The 19,045-nt window shown below is 44.9% G+C and overlaps 1 protein-coding gene across 1 annotated transcript; it reads left to right on the forward strand.

The window, feature by feature from the left end:
- The first annotated feature begins 249 nt into the window (after positions 1-249).
- On the forward strand, positions 250-18,713 carry LOC117039120 (E3 ubiquitin/ISG15 ligase TRIM25-like). The gene is given in 8 exon segments (XM_033136156.1): positions 250-270; positions 1,947-2,489; positions 2,491-2,517; positions 5,079-5,174; positions 6,540-6,773; positions 9,989-10,133; positions 11,988-12,050; positions 18,165-18,713. Coding segments are annotated over 8 exon segments (1,668 nt in total). The 3' UTR covers positions 18,704-18,713.
- The last annotated feature ends 332 nt before the right edge of the window (positions 18,714-19,045 follow it).

Genomic DNA, 19,045 nt, shown 5'->3' on the forward strand with positions numbered 1-19,045 from the left:
GTACACCAGTCCAAGTAGATAAATAGGTACCACCGTGGCAAGAAGGTAAATGGCGTTTCCGTCACAGTGTTCCATTGCACCAGAAGTGGCCACATGACCTGGAAAGCTGTCTGTGAACAAACGCCGGCCCCCTTGGTCTGAAAGTGAAATGAGCACCACAACCCTATACTGTAGTTGCCTTTGACCAGACGTAACCGTCCGGGGTCCTTACCTTTTTTTAATTAAACAGATAATATACTTGAGGACAAGATGCTGAACGAAATTGTGCTGGTGACGCAATGCGAAATGTTGAAATTGTTATGCAGTCTTCCTGAGAGAGAGCTAAGTGTATCTAGAGTCTGTTTTATTTCATTTTTTAAAAAAATACATTTTTCTGTTTCTGGGAAATATGACCAGTACTTAGACCAAATTAAGAGGACAGAGGGAAAAATTGCTTCAAAGTGTCTGGTTTCCATTCCATGTGGTCTTCCTTCTTCATATCAGTTCTCTGAGATGCCTATAGCCTACCTCCCCTTTGCAAGAGCTTTCAAGAGTGGTCTTTTTAACATTTGACTTGGACCTGCTTGTGCAATGACATCATAACCAGAGTGCTTAGCTCCCCCCTCCCTTGTAGTTTGAACTGTGATGTCACTTGGCAAATTCAGACCCCATGAAAGACTGTAAACTGACCGGAACTCAATAGGAGTTGCTGTTTTGGACCAAGAAAAGAACAACATAAAACCTTTAGCCACTGGAGCTGGCTGAGGGATCTGATTGTAGGTAGAACAGTTTCTACTAGCACCTACGGGTTGCTAATTTTTGCCAGATGGTACTTAATGTTACAGGGTGCCACAATTGACTTTGTATCACAGCTGAACGGGTGAGTGTGGGAAATTAGTTTCACTCATAAAAATTCATCTGTTTGTAGAATTATAGGGTCACAAAGGTAGGGGCGGATGGAACAGAAATAATCTAGCCAAAACTCCTGTACTGAGTGTGTTCTTTCCACATAGTTTTAACCCAGATTATCCCAGATCTTCTGGGTTTTTTTGTGCTACAACACAAAATCCAAAAGTTGTGTCTACTGTTCCCGCAGGATTCACTGTGCCATGCCAGTCTTACCTCTTTGCAATCAGCTTCTTAGACTAGCTCTCTCCTGAGTGTGACTGAATGATGCAGTCTCACCCATTGAAGAGTGGTAACAGGTTAACCATCTGCAAAGACACTACCTATTACGGTACATCTCCACATGAGGAAGTCATTGTCTTTTAACTGGGATTACAACCGTCAATTAATTGGTTGTAGTACCTAAGTAAACAAAAGTTTGAGCAACTAAACCTTGCCACCGTCCATTAGGCAAGACATTTAAACATTTTGTTTACTTTTAGTGCACTCTGCAATATCTTCAAAGACCCCTTCTTTTTCTTCTAAAATGTAATTTTCTTAAAGGTAAAGGTAAAGGGACCCCTAACTGTTAGGTCCAGTCATAGACAACTCTGGGGTTGCAGCGCTCATCTCGCTTTACTGGCCGGGGGAGCCGGCGTACAGCTTCCGGGTCATGTGGCCAGCATGACTAAGCTGCTTCTGGCAAAACCAGAGCAGCGCACGGGAAACGCCGTTTACCTTCCTGGCCGAGTGGTACCTATTTATCTACTTGCACTTTGACGTGCTTTTCGGACCTGCTAGGTGGGCAGGACTAGGACCGAACAACGGGAGCTCACCCCGTTGTAGTGATTCGAACCCCCAGCCTTCTGATCGTAAGCCCTAGGCTCAGTGGGGTATTTTCTTAGCCCTATGCAAATAGGCATGTTTAACCAGTCAATTAAAAACCATTTGTTTCAACTAATGTTTTTTTTTTCTTTATTAAAAAAAACAGGAGGCAGCCCAACTTTTCCCAGGGTTTTGTGCAACTACAAGCACTGTCTGAGTCTCCAGCCAAAAAGAAGTGTTATTATGAAGAAAGCTAGCTTGCTTTCCTTGGGGACAACGTTGTGTGTCCGATATGCCTCGATGTGTTCAGAGACCCCGTCACCACAGCCTGCGGACACAACTTCTGCATGGACTGTTTGCAGGATTACTGGGACCACCAAGCCGTGATCGGGGATTGCCCCTACTGCCCTCAGTGCCGTGAGCCTTTCAGTTCGAGGCCTCAACTGCGCAAAAACATAACCCTGGGAGAAATCGCCACGAGGGTCGCACGGGAAGAGGCCCAAGGGTCAAGGAAGCTGGTAGGTCAGAGGGATGTTCTGTGTGACTTCTGCTCCCCCAGGAAGATGAAGGCTGTCAAGTCCTGCCTGCAATGCATGGCTGCCTTGTGCGAAAACCACATCCGTTCCCACTATGAAGACAAGGCCTTCAAGAACCATCAGCTGATAAAACCTCTCAATGACCTGAAGGCTAATATGTGCTTGAAACATCACAAACTGCTAGAGCTGTTCTGCAGAATCGAAGGCAAATTCATCTGCCACAATCTGTGTTCGGGAAGACACAAGAATCATGACGCCTCATCTCTTGAAGGACGACAGGGCCAAGAAAGAAGTGAGTATCATGCCATCCTTTAAGGGTCAGCAGTTAGTTTTCCTGGAATGCAACTTTCAGGAAGAGTACACTAGTGCGAGGTCAGTACTATAGCCACCTCTCCGAACGATTCCTATCAACATCTTTTGGAGATCATGAGTGTGGCTTCCTTCACCCCTCTGGGGGAGGGGAGGCAGCATCATTTCCCACTGGGTCAGACTGGGATTTCAGTAGCCCAGACCCTCTCCCATTTCCCCCTATTTCTCTTATTTCTATTCTTCATCACTGCTCTTTCCATTGGCAGGCACTAGAGATGGGATGGCCTGGGGTGTGTGTGGAAACTCTTAACAATTCAGAGGGAGAACTTGCTTTCCTCCCAAAGCCTTTTGTTTTGTTTCCCTCCCCCCAAGGGCAAAAATTGGAATATGACATGTGAAAAGATATAGAAGCTTGTTTAAACTGGGATAAATCATCAGTTTTTAGAACTCTAGGATAAATAGGACAAATATACAGAAGCAGAAACTGATAGTATTAGCTAAAAATGAGATTGATAAAAATGTATATAGTATCCATTTAGTTTTAGTTCCCACCTATCTCTCTCTCTCTCTCTCTCTCTCTCTCTCTCTCTCTCTCTCTCTCTCTCTCTCGGGTTTTTTTTTGGGGGGGGGGTTGGAAAATGAGTGATTTATATCTGTTTGACACTGTTGAGGACTAGAGGAGATATAATAATTTTCAGAATACATACTTTTTTCTATAACAATGATGGTTTATCCTGTTTTTATTGTTTTTTGCCTATTCTTCATAACTTGGCAAAATGAAAGAGATGATGTGCTTTAATGTTACTGACATGTCATATGTTGCTTGCTATAATGTGCCCTATGACATAGGGCGGGATATAACTTTTAAATATAAATAAATAATAAAATGATGAGCCCAAGTGTTTATTATTTATAAACTGCTGTTTGAAGTAGAGTGTCAACAACAGTGTGTGTGTGTGTGTGTGTGTGTGTATAGCTATGTAGACCTGGTGAACTATACATTAGACATATTAGCTATGCGGTTAAAATGCTGTCTGTATTTGTGATATATGGCTTGTACATGTATGTACCAGTACTTTTCTTTCACATCCTTTATTTCTTCTAAAAGGAGAAATAGTCACATTAGGAGTGATGTTTCTTTAAGCAAGCTATTAGCGGAAGACGAGTGAGCCCATCAACTTGCCATTGCAACAAAAGCAGTGAACCAGTTAATACTGACACCAAGATTGTTATGCCTTATTTTATTGTGAGTTTGCTTGCCCTTGAGATTGTGCAATTTGGACAAAGTTGGTTAGAAGCTGAACAAAATGGTTCAGCTGAAGACAGCACCCTATCTGGCTACACCCAGTTTCATTTTTAAAAAAATGAAAACTGATATAAGAACCTCCCCACCTATCAGCATAGCTGTCAACTTTTCCCTTTTCTTGTGAGGAATCCTATTCGGAATAAGGGAATTTCCCTTAAAAAAAGGGAAAAGTTAACAGCTATGACTATCACATGAGGCTTTTATACATGCCCCACATGACTAAGCCCCATTCTTGGGCAGAGTGAGGTGACTAGCAGATGCTGGGGGCTGTGGATCCTTCTCCTGAGCCTCCTAGCCATTCCCTTCTGTGTGCCATGTAGTTTGTCCCGGACCCCTGCTGCCCTCAGGTGTGTGTGTGTGGGGGGTCATGCTATCCCATCCGTACTACTGAAATAAAATTTGACTGCCATCCAGTCAGCTTCTCTGGGGAAAGGGGACATCATCTTATTCTTTGCCTCAGGCAGTCCTAAGTCTTAAACCAGCCCTGTTGTCCCAAAATCATTGGAGGTACAGTTTGCAATGGAAACTCCCTCACCTTGGAGATTTCATTAGAGTGGTACCTCAGGTTACAGACACTTCAGGTTACAGACACTTCAGGTTACAGACTCCACTAACCCAGAAGTAGTACCTTGAGTTAAGAACTTTACCTCAGGATGAGAACAGAAACCGTGCAGCAGCAGCAGAAGGCCCCATTAGCTAATGTGGTACCTCAGGTTAAGAACAGTTTCAGATTAAGAACGGACCTCCAGAACGAATTAAGTTCTTAACCCGAGGTACTACTGTATTTCCCATACTCAAGGTGTTTTGTTCAATGGTTGCTTTTTTATTTTATTTTACAAGACAACTAGCATGGAATTGTCAAGGCTTCTTGGCACTGCTTTAATGGTGTATTGTTCTGCTGCTCTGTATTGTTAGGTTTCGTATGAGGTATTAATATCAGAATTTTAAATTCTTTTTTTTTATTGTAAGCTGCATTGAAGACATTTTGCGTCAAAAAACAGTTTGTAAATAAGAAATGAGCTTCCTGATTAATTCCAGTGGCAGTTCATCTAGTCCAGTCCTTTGTAATGTGAGTCCAAACAGGATCTCTTCTGTAAAACTGGAATACGCATTCCACACATCTGATTTATTTAATTTTATTTGAGCACTGATTATTTATGCTCCACTTTTAAAAGAGGTGTGTGTGAAGCTGTCATCCCCAGGCTGCTGCTTCCATGTTCTAATTCTTTCTTTCCCAGGTCGAAGTCAGGAGAGTACAGGCCAATGTGGAAAACCAAGTCTTGATGTTGGCAGCAGACAGTCAGCAACACAGGGGCAGAGTGAACTACCTTGCGGTGAGAAAAGCTTCTGAGGGAAGAGACCGAATCCATGGCACATCATACAGATCCAGGGGCACATACTGCCACTCAGTATTGTACCGTTCCTCATGTGGGCATGTATTTGCATGATCAGAAGTCAAGCAGTTGACACTTCTTTAGATCTGGAGGTCAAGGTTTTTGCCTAGCTAAATGCTAACTTTCTCTGCTATTCCATGGAACATCCCATGTCCTGTTTGGCTCCCATTCTGTTCTCCTGGCTGGCTAAGAGTCATACCCTATATACTAATAGCAAACTCATCACCTTAGTATGAATTCTTATGTAGCCAAAGTGGTAACATTCATGCATAGGAATGAGTTATCAGCAGGCTCAGGGCTCGCAGACATGCAAAACAAGTATTTTGGGGGACACACCTGCCTTAGATCACAAACTGCATCATTTGAAGACCTAATAACATTGTTGCTTCAAGGAACTGCTGTGCGGTTGAGGCTGTTGGTCCCACAAGTGACATGTTGCTGCTTCTTTTCTTTTTTAGAAGATGTGTTCAGCTTTTATTGTGAAGGACTATTTGATAAATGAAGCCGCTAAACAGCACTGAAAGCGAACACAATACAATACATGCAGAAACCCCAGCACAAACAGGAATAGGGTTTCCCCTGGTTGGTGAGCTCTGCTTTCTTCTGACTACCTCTCCTCAAATTACACACGTAGGCCCTCCAGACTGAAAGCTGATTCCCTTTGTTTCCTCTCCCTCTTCACCACCACATTTCAGGTGGACAATCCTCTTCCAAAAAAGAAAAGAAAAGAAAGCACAACAAGCAAGTTAGCCTGCTTCTTTGGTGCCTTATTTTCTTTTATCAAAAGCAGGACTCTCTTAAAAGGGTGCTCTCAGGAGGATCATGAAGCCAATTAGCAGTGTGCGCTCAGTACTTTTGCTAGAAACCAGCAGAACCAATTGCTCCTTATTTATGCATGGTTCCATAGCAGCTTTGCCACTTAAAAAATGTATGTCTGTGCCTACCCTGAGAATTTCACAAACGAACACATAAGAACATAAGGAGAGCCCTAGTGAATCAAGCCAAAGGCCCACCGAATCCAACAGTAAACAGTGGCCAAACAGACGCCTAGGGGGAGTCCACAAGCAGGACATGAGCACAATAGGACTCTCCCACACGCAATCCCCAGTCACTAGGATTCACAGGCATCACAGCAATACATAGCCATCATGACTAGCAGCCATCAGTAGCTTTATCTTCCATGGATTTCTCTGATCTACTTTTAAAGCTGTCCAAGTCAATGCTATATCGTGTGGTAGCAACCTTCATACTTTAAACAATGGTAGGTGAAAATGTGATGTGCTTGGCATTGTCTTTCCCTTTCAGAAAGTAGTGAAGACGGCCCGAGATGAAGTGAATAGGGCCTTTGCCGAGGCAATGAAAGAGCTCAAGCGACTGCAGAACAAGGTGATGGACTTTATAGATGAAGAAGAAAGATCGGCCTTAGTTGGAATGGGGAATTCCATTCAGCACAGTCAAGAGCAGCTGACTGATCTCCAGAAGCAGAATTGCTGGCTGAAAGCTCTCATGGAGGACCCAAGTGACCATCAGTTTCTGCAGGTAGAGTCCACACTGTAATTGGAGCACAGTCAAGACCAGGGAATCATAGAATCATAGAACTGTAGAGGTGGGACCCCGAGGGCCATCTAGTCCAACCCCCTGTAATGCAGGAATCTCATCTAAAGCATCAATGACAGGTGGCCATTCAACCTTCAGTGAAGGAGAGTCTACCACCTCCCAAAGGAGTTTGAAAGCTCTTACTGTCAGAAAGTTCTTCCTGATGTTTAGTGGACTTGAATCCATTGGTTTGAGTCCTACCTTCTGGAGCAGGATAAAAAAGCTCGCTCTGTCTTCCATGTGACAGCCCTTTAGATATTTGAGGATAGCTTTCATATCTCCTCTCAGTCTTCTCATTTCCAGGCTAAACATCCAGCTCCCTCAACTGTTCCTCATAAGGTTTGGTTTCCAGACCCTTGATCATCTTGGTTGTTCTCCTCTGCACGTATTCTAGCTTGTCAATATTCTTTTTAAATTGTGGTGCCCAGAATTTGACACAGTATCCCAGGTGTGGTCTGACCAAGGCAGAATAGAGTAGGCAATCTTCCCCAACCATGTGTCCACCAGATATTTTAGACTACACCTCCCACCAGCCCCAGACAACATGCTGAGCAATCTGATTCTTCTCAGGCATCTCATAACCCTTTCTGACCTCTTTTGTCCTTGAATGGTCTGTGCTTCCTACTGTTGCTACTGCCCCACCCATTATTAGCATGAAAGAAAGAGGGTGAATTGGTTAAGGATTGTACTATGCTGCAGGGGCGGAGCGAGGGGGCGTAGGGGGCAGGCCACCCCGGGTACTGCCCTGGGGGGTGACACTTAGGGCGGGACCCTGCCCCCGCGATCGGTGCCTCCAAAAGCCAACCCGAAAACATTGCTCGGTGCGCGGCGGCTGCTGGCTTGCTTGCTTGCTTGCTTGGCCGGCTGCCGGCGCCTGCTTTCCTTTCCTTTCCTTTTTTAGTGGCTTTTTTTGGCCCCGGGCAGAGGTGAGGGGCGGGCCAGCGAGGCATCATGCTTGTGGCTGGTGTGATGCCCCTCCTCGCTGGCTCACCCCTCCCCTCTGTGGCTCCGCCCAGGCCCCAGCAGCAGAAAGGGAGAGCGCAAGCCGGCCGAGCCCCACCACACCGAGTGAGGTTTTTGCCGGCGGCAGGGCTCGGCTTGCTCGCTCTGCCAGCTCGCACTCTCCCTTCCTGCTGCTGGGCCCTGGGCAGAGCTGTGGAGGGGAGGGGTGGACCAGCGAGGGGCGTCACGCCAGCCACAAGCGTGACACCGCCTCGCTGGCCCACCCCTCGCCTCCACAGCACATGCGCCGTTTGTCCTAATGTGTGCGTCGTGATGTCACGACGCATGATGCACATATCAGGATGCACACACACACGCTGCGGAGCAACACCCTGCCCCTGGGGGGTGCCTCCATGTTTGCTGCCCCGGGCAGCCGAGCGGCACGGTTCGCCACTGCTGTGCTGGTTGAAATTCCTCTACCACATATTCCTCTTTACTCTGCTGGGAGGTGTGCCAGGACCAAGTGCAAGAGAGGAAGCAAAAGGCATTTATTTTCACAAGGCAAGAGCTGGTGCCAGCTTCCATTACCTGCTTATTATTAGATTGTACTTGTTATGTGTTTACTAAATCTTACTCTCCCCTGGTGCCAGCAGCAGGTCATGTAGCCCCTAGTGGAGTGGGCAGAAGCTGCCCATCTGAGGCAAGAGACTCCCAACTCCTTATACACTGCTGCTCATAAATGTTTTCACAGGATCACCTGCCTTGATTCAAAAATCTCCAGTGCAACAAAAACTTCTCTTTTTGCTAAAAACATGCCCAAAAGAGTGCGACTTTATTTTTCGTATGATCAAGTGTTTCTCTAAGCCACTAGAGAAATGCAAATAATAAAACAGAGTCTTAAACTGAACACCATGTTATATGAGCAAATGACCTCTGTACCATTTAAGCCACACTACAAAGACACAAATGGAATGTAGCGGGAAGAATGGGCCTGTTTGCATAGAGGTGGCATTTAGCCTACTGGTATAAGGCTGTATTTGGCCCATAGCAAAAGAGCAATAAAGCATTCAGTGATATTATTATATCCTTATCATGTGCGAGTGTTTGTGTAATCCTTTGAACTGAAGGCAAAGATCTTGGCACTACACACCCCTTCCCATTTTATCCTCTCAACAACCCTGCGAGGTAGGTCAGGTCTTGAGGGACAGCGACTTGGCCCAAAGTCACTCAGTGAGCTTCATGACTGAGTGGGGCTTTGAGAACTAGTCCTCTTAGGTCCAACTCTCTACCATGAAGCCACACTAGCTCTTATAATCATTATCTAACTTTCCTTCTTCTGTTGTGAAACTTTTAAGGCATAAATCAGTTCGGTCTCCCATGCATGCCTGCTCAGACTTGCAGCTGCTTCGTTTGAACACAGTTGCTGTACCATGTGCCTTCAGGCCATCATGCCCTGATAGGTAAAGTTACAGGGAACCCTGACCGTTAGGTCCAGTTGCGGATGACTCGGGGGTTTGCGGCACTCATCCTCGCTTTACTGGCCGAGGGAGCCGGTGTAGAGCTTCTGGATATCATGTGGCCAGCATGACTAAGCCACTCTGGCGAACCTTCCTTGGATAATTAAAAAAAGTGAAAGGTTGTTAACTGGTTTGGGTTTTTTTAAATAACATTTTCTCAAACAACTCTGGTATTTTCACCACGAAATACAAAAACATTATACTTTCAAAGGATTAAATAGCAGTCTCCTGGCATGCCTTGCTGTGACAAGTGGTAGATTCTCCTTCACTGGAGGCAGCAACTTAAACAGATTTGTATTTTGCACTGTACATATCCAGCATTGAGCAGAGGACTGGAGTGGATGATTTCTGAGGTCCCTTCCAACTCTATGATTGCATGGCCATTCTGAGAAATTTTGGCACCTGAGGCAAACCATAAAATGGCACACACACACCCTGCCAGGGAAGTAAGGGGTGAGTGAAAGATCTACATCAGGAACAAGAGGAGTGAATGAAGATCTACATTGGGATCTTCATCTAACCTCATGGGTGGGCCGGCCCTGTATTCTATACACATAGTCAGAAAGCCTGCAGGCAAACCAAGATGGTTCCATTTCTGTGATGAGGACATCGAAATTCTCTCTTCCAAAAATGTTTCAGTGAGTTTCAATCTCTTGTTAAAATCTATTTGTTCCCACAGGGACTTCCCAAAAATAAGAGGTAATGTCGGGTTGCACAGAAGCTTTGATTGGACTGAAGTGTGAGGAGCCCACCAGTTTCGTAGCACTTAAACAGACACTGAGTGACTTGAAATCCCAAGTATCCATGTTCGGACTCTGCTTCATCAACAAAGTCCTTCAAAAAGGTGAGCTGGCTCCACGTAGATACTATAGCTAGAAAGACGCATTCATAGGCTCAAATAACTTCTGTTACAACGTATGGTGCTGTAGATTTTGTTTAATTTTACAATATTTTTGTTTCATTTAAGCAAGAACATATGCTTCAGTGGCATGCAATAATAAAGAAAGACAATACAATTGAACGAAAATTAAAATTAATCATATGCTCACAAACAAAATACAAATTTGGGTCATTTCATTCACAATCCTTGGAAAAAGTTGGGTCTGTGTACACATTAACGTACACATTAACAATCTGGTGTATACAGCATAGCCTCTCAGTCCCTTTGTTTCACATTAAGACTCAGAAACCCTTCAGAATGATGCAGCCACATATAAAACACTTGAAATCATATGCATTGCTCCTTTAACATACCTACAAATCAAATGAGTTTGTGTTGTGGTGTGACCAGGAGAGGGCTTGGGGTCATGATGGATAGCTTTCTGAAAATGTTGATCCAATGTGCCAAAGTTATGCAAAAAGCAAATTCTAAACTAGGGATTGCAATGAAAGGGATTGAAATCGCTTCCTCTCCATGTAGATCCAGATGTATATATTTGTAAAATAAACTATATAGCTTAATGAGCCCTTAAAAATAGATAATTAAAGACCTTTAAAAATAAACAAATTACATTTTCCTGTTAAATCTAACAAAGCTAAGAAGCATATTTACCCAGATAGAACCAAACACAAATTAAACAGTGTCTTCTGCATCTGCTTTGGCCAAAATTAGGATTAGACAAATTCATGGAAGATAAGGCTTTGAGTGGCTATTTGTCACTGACGGCAAGTTACCAACAGCAAGAGAGAGCTGTTTTGCTCATGTCATGCTTGCGGGCTTTCCATTAGCATCTGGTTAGTCACTGTAGAAACAGAATGCTAGAACAGATAGCTTAGCAAGGCTCTTCTTCTTTCACATCATGGGGTATTTTTGGGGGGAGGGGCGACCAGGCTTTGGGCTATTTAAGAGTGTCTAAGTTGAACACTGGGTGAGCAGAACCCAGTGTTTTGGTTACCTTTTAATGGACAGTATGTGGTGGGGAGAGACCCCAAAGAAGACTCATTTTATTTTGCTGTGGTGCAGCACCTCCAGTTCTCACAAGCCCATGGTGATCTCCTGGTCTTCCACAAGGCAGACATGGGGGAATTATTAGTTCTGCCTTTTGGGGGTATAGTTTGTGGCCAGAAGCAGCTCATTGGGTGGGGCACAGCCATTAAGCTAGCTTCACAGCAGGTGGGTCACTGCTGCCAACTTAGAAGGCGGCTGGGAGTGGGGCTGGCGTAGTGTGAACAATGATCCACCTGCCAGGGAAGTTAGCACAGAGGTTCTGCCCCACCCAGCAAGCCGCTTCTCCTTGATACCCTGCGAGTTTTGCAACAAAACACCACACTAACTTTGAATGTAAGAAGCTCCTATAAGACTCTATCCCTTTGGCCTGGATCAAGTTATTCAGGTCTTTAATTTCCCAGCCAATTATACTTGTGTCTAGGATGATTCCCGTAAATGCTGCTGGATTAATAAGGATCAGCAACCGCTGGTTGGAACAATATTTTTGTTAGTGTCTGGTGTGCCAAAGAACTGTTGTTGCTTTGCTAAAGTAGATTAAAAAGGTTGTGTTTCTGGAAGGATGAAAACAGGGAACTTTGCAAGATAATGCAGATCAATAAGTCTCCTACACAAGGGTTAAAAACAAGCTCAAAAATCTGTGTAGTCCACAGCCCTGAGGGCAAGATCTCAAATTTCTGTTTACGTGGCACCTTGCATATGCTATGCACACACACACACACACAAATAATTCCAGGACCTTTCATCTTGCAGGGATCACAATGGTGCCTTATGAAGTGATACCAGCTCCCACGGATCGGAAGAGTCTCAGAAAGTGTAGGTGTTGCAATTCCATTTGTCTTCTCATTGTTTTCCTCTGGAGTGCTTTAAAATTTAGCCTGTGCTCACAGTACCATTTTATCTGGTGCCAATGTACTCCTAACACTGGTATGTGAAGCAGAGTCCTTGTGACGTTTGCCGCAACCTATCTGTATCCTGAGGTTTCTTGAGAAATACTGTTGCTTGAGTTGTTTTCCTTCAAGCCAGCTTCCATCACATTTGAGAAAACAAGCCGTGATTAAGCTCAGGGGTCTACACCTGGGACAGCCACCGCCAGGGCTCCCCCCCCCCAGTCAGAACTCACCAGAACTCAGTTCCAGCACCCCTCAGGTGGGCACCACTGCCATTCTAAGAGAACGATGGAGGTGTTCATCATGAGTTCAGTCAACTGGCCTAACTTGTTCATTCTGACTGACCCGGTACTAGCACCAGTAGCTTAAACTGGATTTCGCACTTCACATATTTGTAAGGTAAATATAATAGCCACATTAGCAATGTAAGACAGAGGCCAAAGTCTTCTTATTTATTCAGTTCATTTATTTATAAACCACATATCATTTCGCAAAGCGGTATGCAAGGTCAAAACCACACCATACAACAAGACAGAGATAAAAGTCGGTGAACAAATAAAACACATCATGGCTGGAGTCACGCATCTGAACAGAAGGACCTCCTTTGTGGAGATTCGTCACTGGCACAATCCTGGCCCTTGGATTTGCAAAACACTTCAAGTTGGGGAACTTAAAACAAAAACCAGGCATTTCACTTCAAGAACTGATTTTTTTCCCCCAAAGCAATTGTAGAAGATATCCAAAGAGCACTATTTCACAGGGTTGCTGCAAGATTTTCTGTTTCATGTCTTTAACATCCAAAGCATAACAGGTTTGACTTTTCCTATCACTTCATCTCTATTCTGGGAAGTTGCAGAAGTCTTGGATTTCTTGTCCTTCCAGAGGAAGGACACTTGGAGTAAGTGGTTGCTTACGGGTGTGCCCAGATGCTTACTCACTGTTTGCTTTATCACGATCTTCCTCTTTTGTCCAAGCAGTTAATCCACATCTCATTCGGCACCCCAGTCTATCGAATACCAATTTATAACCCTGACATTTATTGTTGTTCAGCATTCTAGAAGGAATAAATTAGCAGAATACGGCAAGGTTAAAAGACACTCTGGAAACAGTAAATACCAATTCTTGAAGTGACCAGCTTTCTCCATTAACTAACATCACCCCTTCTTTCTTGCTACTTAATGCTAGGGCTGCATCTCCTCAACTCAACTAACACAACACAAACTCTCCCTCAAACACTCTCACATTGGGTAATATTCCATGTTAGCCATACTTACAGCAGACCCGTAGCAAAAGCCCATTAATGTCAGGGCTCATCTGCTTGTCTCATGCCCACCTCCCATATAGAGGCACAAACACAGAATTGGGGGTGGGGGGGGGAGAGAGAGAGATGAGGAGAAGATGGGTGGAGAGAACTCTTCCTTTTTTTGCCCTCCACCTTCACTCACACAGAGAAAGACACAGGTATCATTGCCTCGGCATCCTTTACCAAATACTGACCATGTGTTGTATGCTGTGGTCACTTAGATTCCAGGAAAAGTCTGGAGGGGAGTTTGAGGGGTCAGTTTGGTTCCAAGTATGTTTTCTACAAGGTTAGAAAGTCTCAGAGGAGACCCCTACCTGCCCTAACTGACCTCCCATCCTGTTTCTGTCTCTGGTCATCTGCACTAGGACTGACCAAATCTGGAAACAAGATGAGAGATTCTTAGAATTCAGCACTGTTCATAAAACTGTATTATTGTAGAGTTGCAAGGGACCCTGAGGTCATCTAGTAGTCCAACCCCCCCAGTGATGCTAAGTTCTCTAAGCATTTCATACAAGAGACTATCTCAGTTAGGCCATTATTATTATTATTATTATTATTATTATTATTATTATTATTATTATTATTATTCCCATATGGCAGATGGGAGGCGGAAATCCTCCCTACAAATTCCCACTTCTTACATAAAATATTAGAACACTGCTTTGAGCAGCCATGCAAAAAGTGCTGGACCCAGAATCTCCTGGCACCGTCTCTGAAAAAGCCCAGTCCTAGCTGAAGAGGAAAGGTCAATGTCAACATCAATCTGTTAAGACCTGCATTAAACCAAATACCAGTCTGTGCTTGCTAGCTGGACGCTGGCCAGTAAAAATAATCACCCATCATAAAGTTTTGTGTGTTTTGGTTGCCCTAGTTAGCAAGGGGAGCAGAACCGCAGTTATCTTCCTTTAACTGAGAGCTAGCAAGAAAGCAACAGCATTAGGTGACTGCCGCAAACAGGTGAAAGGCACAGTGTCCTTTACTGAGGCTGGAGGTGCTTGTGGCTTCCGGTCACTGAGTATGAATAGCAAACCTCAGCCATTTGTAATCTTCATTGAACCTAGTAATGTTGCAGGCAGTAAAGTGGTACCTCGGGTTACAGACACTCCAGGTTACAGACGCTTCAGGTTACGGACTCCGCTAACCCAGAAATAGTACCTCAGGTTAAGAACTTTGCTTCAGGATGAGAACAGAAATCGTGCGGCGGTGGCATGGCGGCAGCGGGAGGCCCCATTAGCTAAAGTGGTACCTCAGGTTAAGAACTGTTTCAGGTTAAGAACACACCTCCAGAACGAATTAAGTTCTTAACCCGAGGTACCACTGTATATGGGAGTCTAGCCATAGGGGGGGCCCTAGTGTCTTCCTGTTGGTATGCTAACAGTGCACCCATGCTTGGTGCCAAACTTTGTGAGGCCTTGATTCAGCCCTGGCAATGGGCCCACCCACCCCAACACCTTCTACCACAACCAGGGCAGGACCCAGATTTGGTTGTGGCAGGGCTGCCTGCCATATGCTTTCTCTGCTGCCACATTGGTGATGGCACCATTTGTCACCCTCTGCTGGGGGGCCTCAAAACATGTTTTAGCAGTGGGTGAGTGGTGGCACTTTTGAATAGGAACTTAGCTTGTCTCCCATCCAAGATGGTCACCCCCATCTTAAGCTACCCAAACTTCAATGTCCCAGCCCAAAGTTCTACCCCTAGACGTATCCAGACCACAGATCTATGAAATCAATACATTTCATATATCTATGGGCAGAATATTACAGTTTGGATAACTTAAAGTGTGATGCAAATGGCAATGTGCCTGGGTTGAGCCAGTGTGGGCCATTCCAAGTCCCTGGGACCCTTAGCTAGGGCTCAACTCAGTCGGCCACTGGTGCTGAGCCTAAATGCACACAACCCAACAGCTTCCAAGGCCCAGGACATTTTGTTGTCTGAGGTAAAGGACAAAATGGTTCTCCTCCCCGGGGTGCTGCTGCTACTGCTCCCACACCCATCCAAGCCCTCACTGCCTGAAGGGGATGTCCCACACTAGCTAATGCTAAGGCCTGCTCTGACTGAAGGTGAAGCTCTAGCGGCTTGTGCCAGCTTAGCAGTACTATGAGGGGAGAAACTGCACAGCCAAATTTCTCCCTCTCGTAAAGAGGAGCACTATCCCAGGTGAAATCTGACAGTTCTACCAACCCTGTAAGAATTATTTAGTCTTTTTTTTTTTTAAGGCTGGGGATGCAAGAAGCAGCAGCTTTAAACTGTCCCCTAAGCAAATTTCAAACGAAAGAATTCCCGAAGGCTGCCAGCAAACACTGTTTGTTCTTCCACACAAAAAAGCTGTGGGAGGGCTGGCTGCCAAGCAGTTCTCAGACCATGTTCAAGGTCTTGTTACTAACATATAAAGCCCTGAACAACTTGGGATCAGGTTATCTGAAAGACCTATAAGAACAGTTACATAATCTGAGGGAATTTTACTCTCAAAACCACGCCCTACAGAATACCACAGAATGGTTACCCAGAAACAGGCATTTTCCACCATTGTCCCTACACACTCAGGAATGTCCTCATCTCTACCAAATGTGAAGGGCCATCCATTAGTTGTGTCAGATGTCATTTAGGGACATTAACTTTTTGCCCAGGCTATTCTTGACCTATTAGACTGGAGCCAGTGTGGTGTAGTGGTTAAGAGCAGTGGATGTGTAATCTGGTGAACCGGGTTCGTGTCTCCACTCCTCCACATGCAGCTGCTGGGTGACCTTGGGCTAGTCACACTTCTCTGAAGTCTCTCAGCCCCACTCACCTCACAGAGTGTTTGTTGTGGGGGAGGAAGGGAAAGGAGAATGTTAGCCACTTTGAGACTCCTTAGAGTAGTGATAAAGCGGGATATCAAATCCAAACTCTTCTTCTTCTTCATACCTTTTTAGTGGTTTTAATGTTTTATCTCTGTTTTTATGATACAGTACTGTTTTATTGTTTCTACGGTGTATTCCAAAGTGTCAAAAGTTTTAAAAGCCTCCTCTGTGGGCAATTGGTTCCATTTCAGACCCCCACACAAGACTTTGACTTTTCTACAAAGCAATTCCACCTTCAAGGCGGTGAGTCTCTGTTCATCCGTTAATCCAGAGTTCAATACCAGTTCAAGGACGAAACCCAGCATACTGGCAGAGGAGGAGGAAGTGGGTGTCATATTTCTACTCCCCTCTTTGTTCGTCGCCATTTTCCTGAGCTGGAGCGCAAATACCGCAACTTTAAATGGAGATATTTTCCTCTAATTAGCTTCCCGAAAGAAAAGTTTGCCAGTCTCATGTGTCAATTTTAAATACATTATAGCCAGTTCTGTAGCAGCAATCACTCAGATTGGTTAGATTCTTGAGCTCGAAGGGAGGGAGGCAGGCTGCCCTTCTCCTTCCCCCCGGATCGTCCCAAAAGCACGATTTCACTCAAATTCTTTACTCACGACCACCGGGTTCCTTTAGCTCCATTCTTCACAGGTAGGACTTAGACGCTCACCGCGGGCTCTGTCGCCGCATTTGCATCCCGGTTGGGGCATGTCCCCGAAGCCCGGCTCCGGTTGTCCCTTCACCCCCACTCCCCCTTTACAGGGGGGCAGGGGAAGGGTTCGGAGCCTCCGCGGGCGCAGCCGGGGAGCCCAGGGTGCGGGACGCTCTTCCCGCACCCCAACCGGAGCCGCGCGCTGCGGTAGCGCGGCTCCTAACCCCCGGGATGGACAAGGCGCTTCGGACCCGAAGCAGCCTTCGACCACCCGGCGATGGCGTCGCCGCCGGAAGTGTTTTATCTCTGTTTTTATGATACAGTACTGTTTTATTGTTTCTACGGTGTATTTTTGTAAACAGCTTAAGATTTCAAAATATTAAGTGGTTCAGAAATGCTTTAAATGTTTTATGTGTGTGTGTGTGTGTGTGTGTGTGTGTGTGTGTGTGTGTGTAGAGAGAGAGAGAGAGAGCTGCAGAATAAATTGGGCATTATTACAGTCCATCAGGGTCAAACAATTTCTTCCTACCATATTGTCTGTTTGCTTTCTCCTTTCTTCAAAAATTGCTGTGGCTGGACATGGGGTGTTGGCAGGACAAGTATGTCCTGAAGCAAAGGCTGCTTCATCCTCAGGATTTAATTAATACTGAAATTTGGGAATGGGAGGGAATTTCCATACATAAACTGTGACGCTTCACTTTTCCATACTTTGGTGGACTGGCTTGTTTTCTTATTTTTACCTGGATAGCTTTACTAACATCTTCCATTAGTCAGATACAGGTACCTTTGACACAGATCACTTTCCTTGCTGCTGTTTTTCTGTTTGTCATGCATATAAATATTGTAAAGAGCTGGTGGGATGTAGTGGACAGAGCATTAGACATGAACTAGGGGCAAACCTGGTTTCAAATTCCCTCACTGTCATGGAAGTTTCTCAATGAGTTTATTACAATTTGAAGCAAAGCTCTACCGCTACTATGCTGAGCTCCTTGGAGAAAGACTGATAACATATGTGATAAACAAAATTTTCTAGATTGTTTCGTAGGGTGGTTGATGGGTGGGACAACATGTGGGAGAATTCATGGAGGTCCTTGCCTCAGGCAAGAAGCTGGAGTAAGTTTATATACTGATCACCTCTAGCCTCATTGACTCTATGATTGTGGAAGATGTTTAGTCTTGGTCTGCCCACCCTTGCCCACCTTCCTGGAGTGGCTTCTTTTGACATTTCACCCCTTGTTTTGCCTCCCACAAAACAGATTACTGTCTGCTGAATTTTGATGCTAGCACTGCCAACGAAGAACTCTTCCTGTTTAAGGAGACCCACTCGGTGCTGAACATGGGAATCTTGTTGGAGAACTACTCAAAACCCAGCCAAGGATTCAACCACTGGCCACAGCTTTTGTGCACCCGCAGCCTATGTGAGGGCTGCCATTACTGGGAAGCTGAGATTTCAAACGCATGGCTGTGTTTGGGAGTCACCTACAGTTACAAGCATAGAACTGAGAAAGCTTGCATGTTGTACCTGCTTGGCAGGAATAGCAATTCATGGTGCTTGGAGTGGGACTCACTGAAGTACTCTGTGTGGCACAACAATACTCAGACCGTGGTGCATGGCAGCTACTATAAGACAATTGGAGTCTTACTAAACTATGCTGCTGGCTCCCTGACTTTCTACGGCATCACCAACACCATGAACCTCATTTACCGTTTCCTCACCATATTCACCGAACCTCTTTACCCAGCTGCTATGGTAAGCAGCGGGGCCTCTATTACTTTGAAACAGCACCCAGACTAGAGAGGCCACACACAAAAAATCCCTCTTTAAAGGCCAAGGTGGGTTTTGCTGTAGCTGATAAATAAACTTCTATCTCATTACTGCTAAGGTGGGATTCGTTTTTCTTTTTTCAGTCACGTGGCTATAAACAGAAAGCATATGATATACCAAAATGTGTTTTTCTGTAAGAGAAAAAGATTGCTGCAGAGGATCATTTGGAGCATGGAGGGAATCCAGCTGTGTTACTGGTTCCTTCTTACTTTTTCTTTCTCTTCTTTCTGCCTCTTTTTAATTTTTAACCCATGATGTTTCTATCGCTGGCGCTTGCTGTGTTTGTTTGCATACCTGCTCAGTCTGAAATGA

Source organism: Lacerta agilis, chromosome 2, assembly GCF_009819535.1.
Source record: "Lacerta agilis isolate rLacAgi1 chromosome 2, rLacAgi1.pri, whole genome shotgun sequence".
NCBI lineage: Eukaryota > Metazoa > Chordata > Lepidosauria > Squamata > Lacertidae > Lacerta > Lacerta agilis.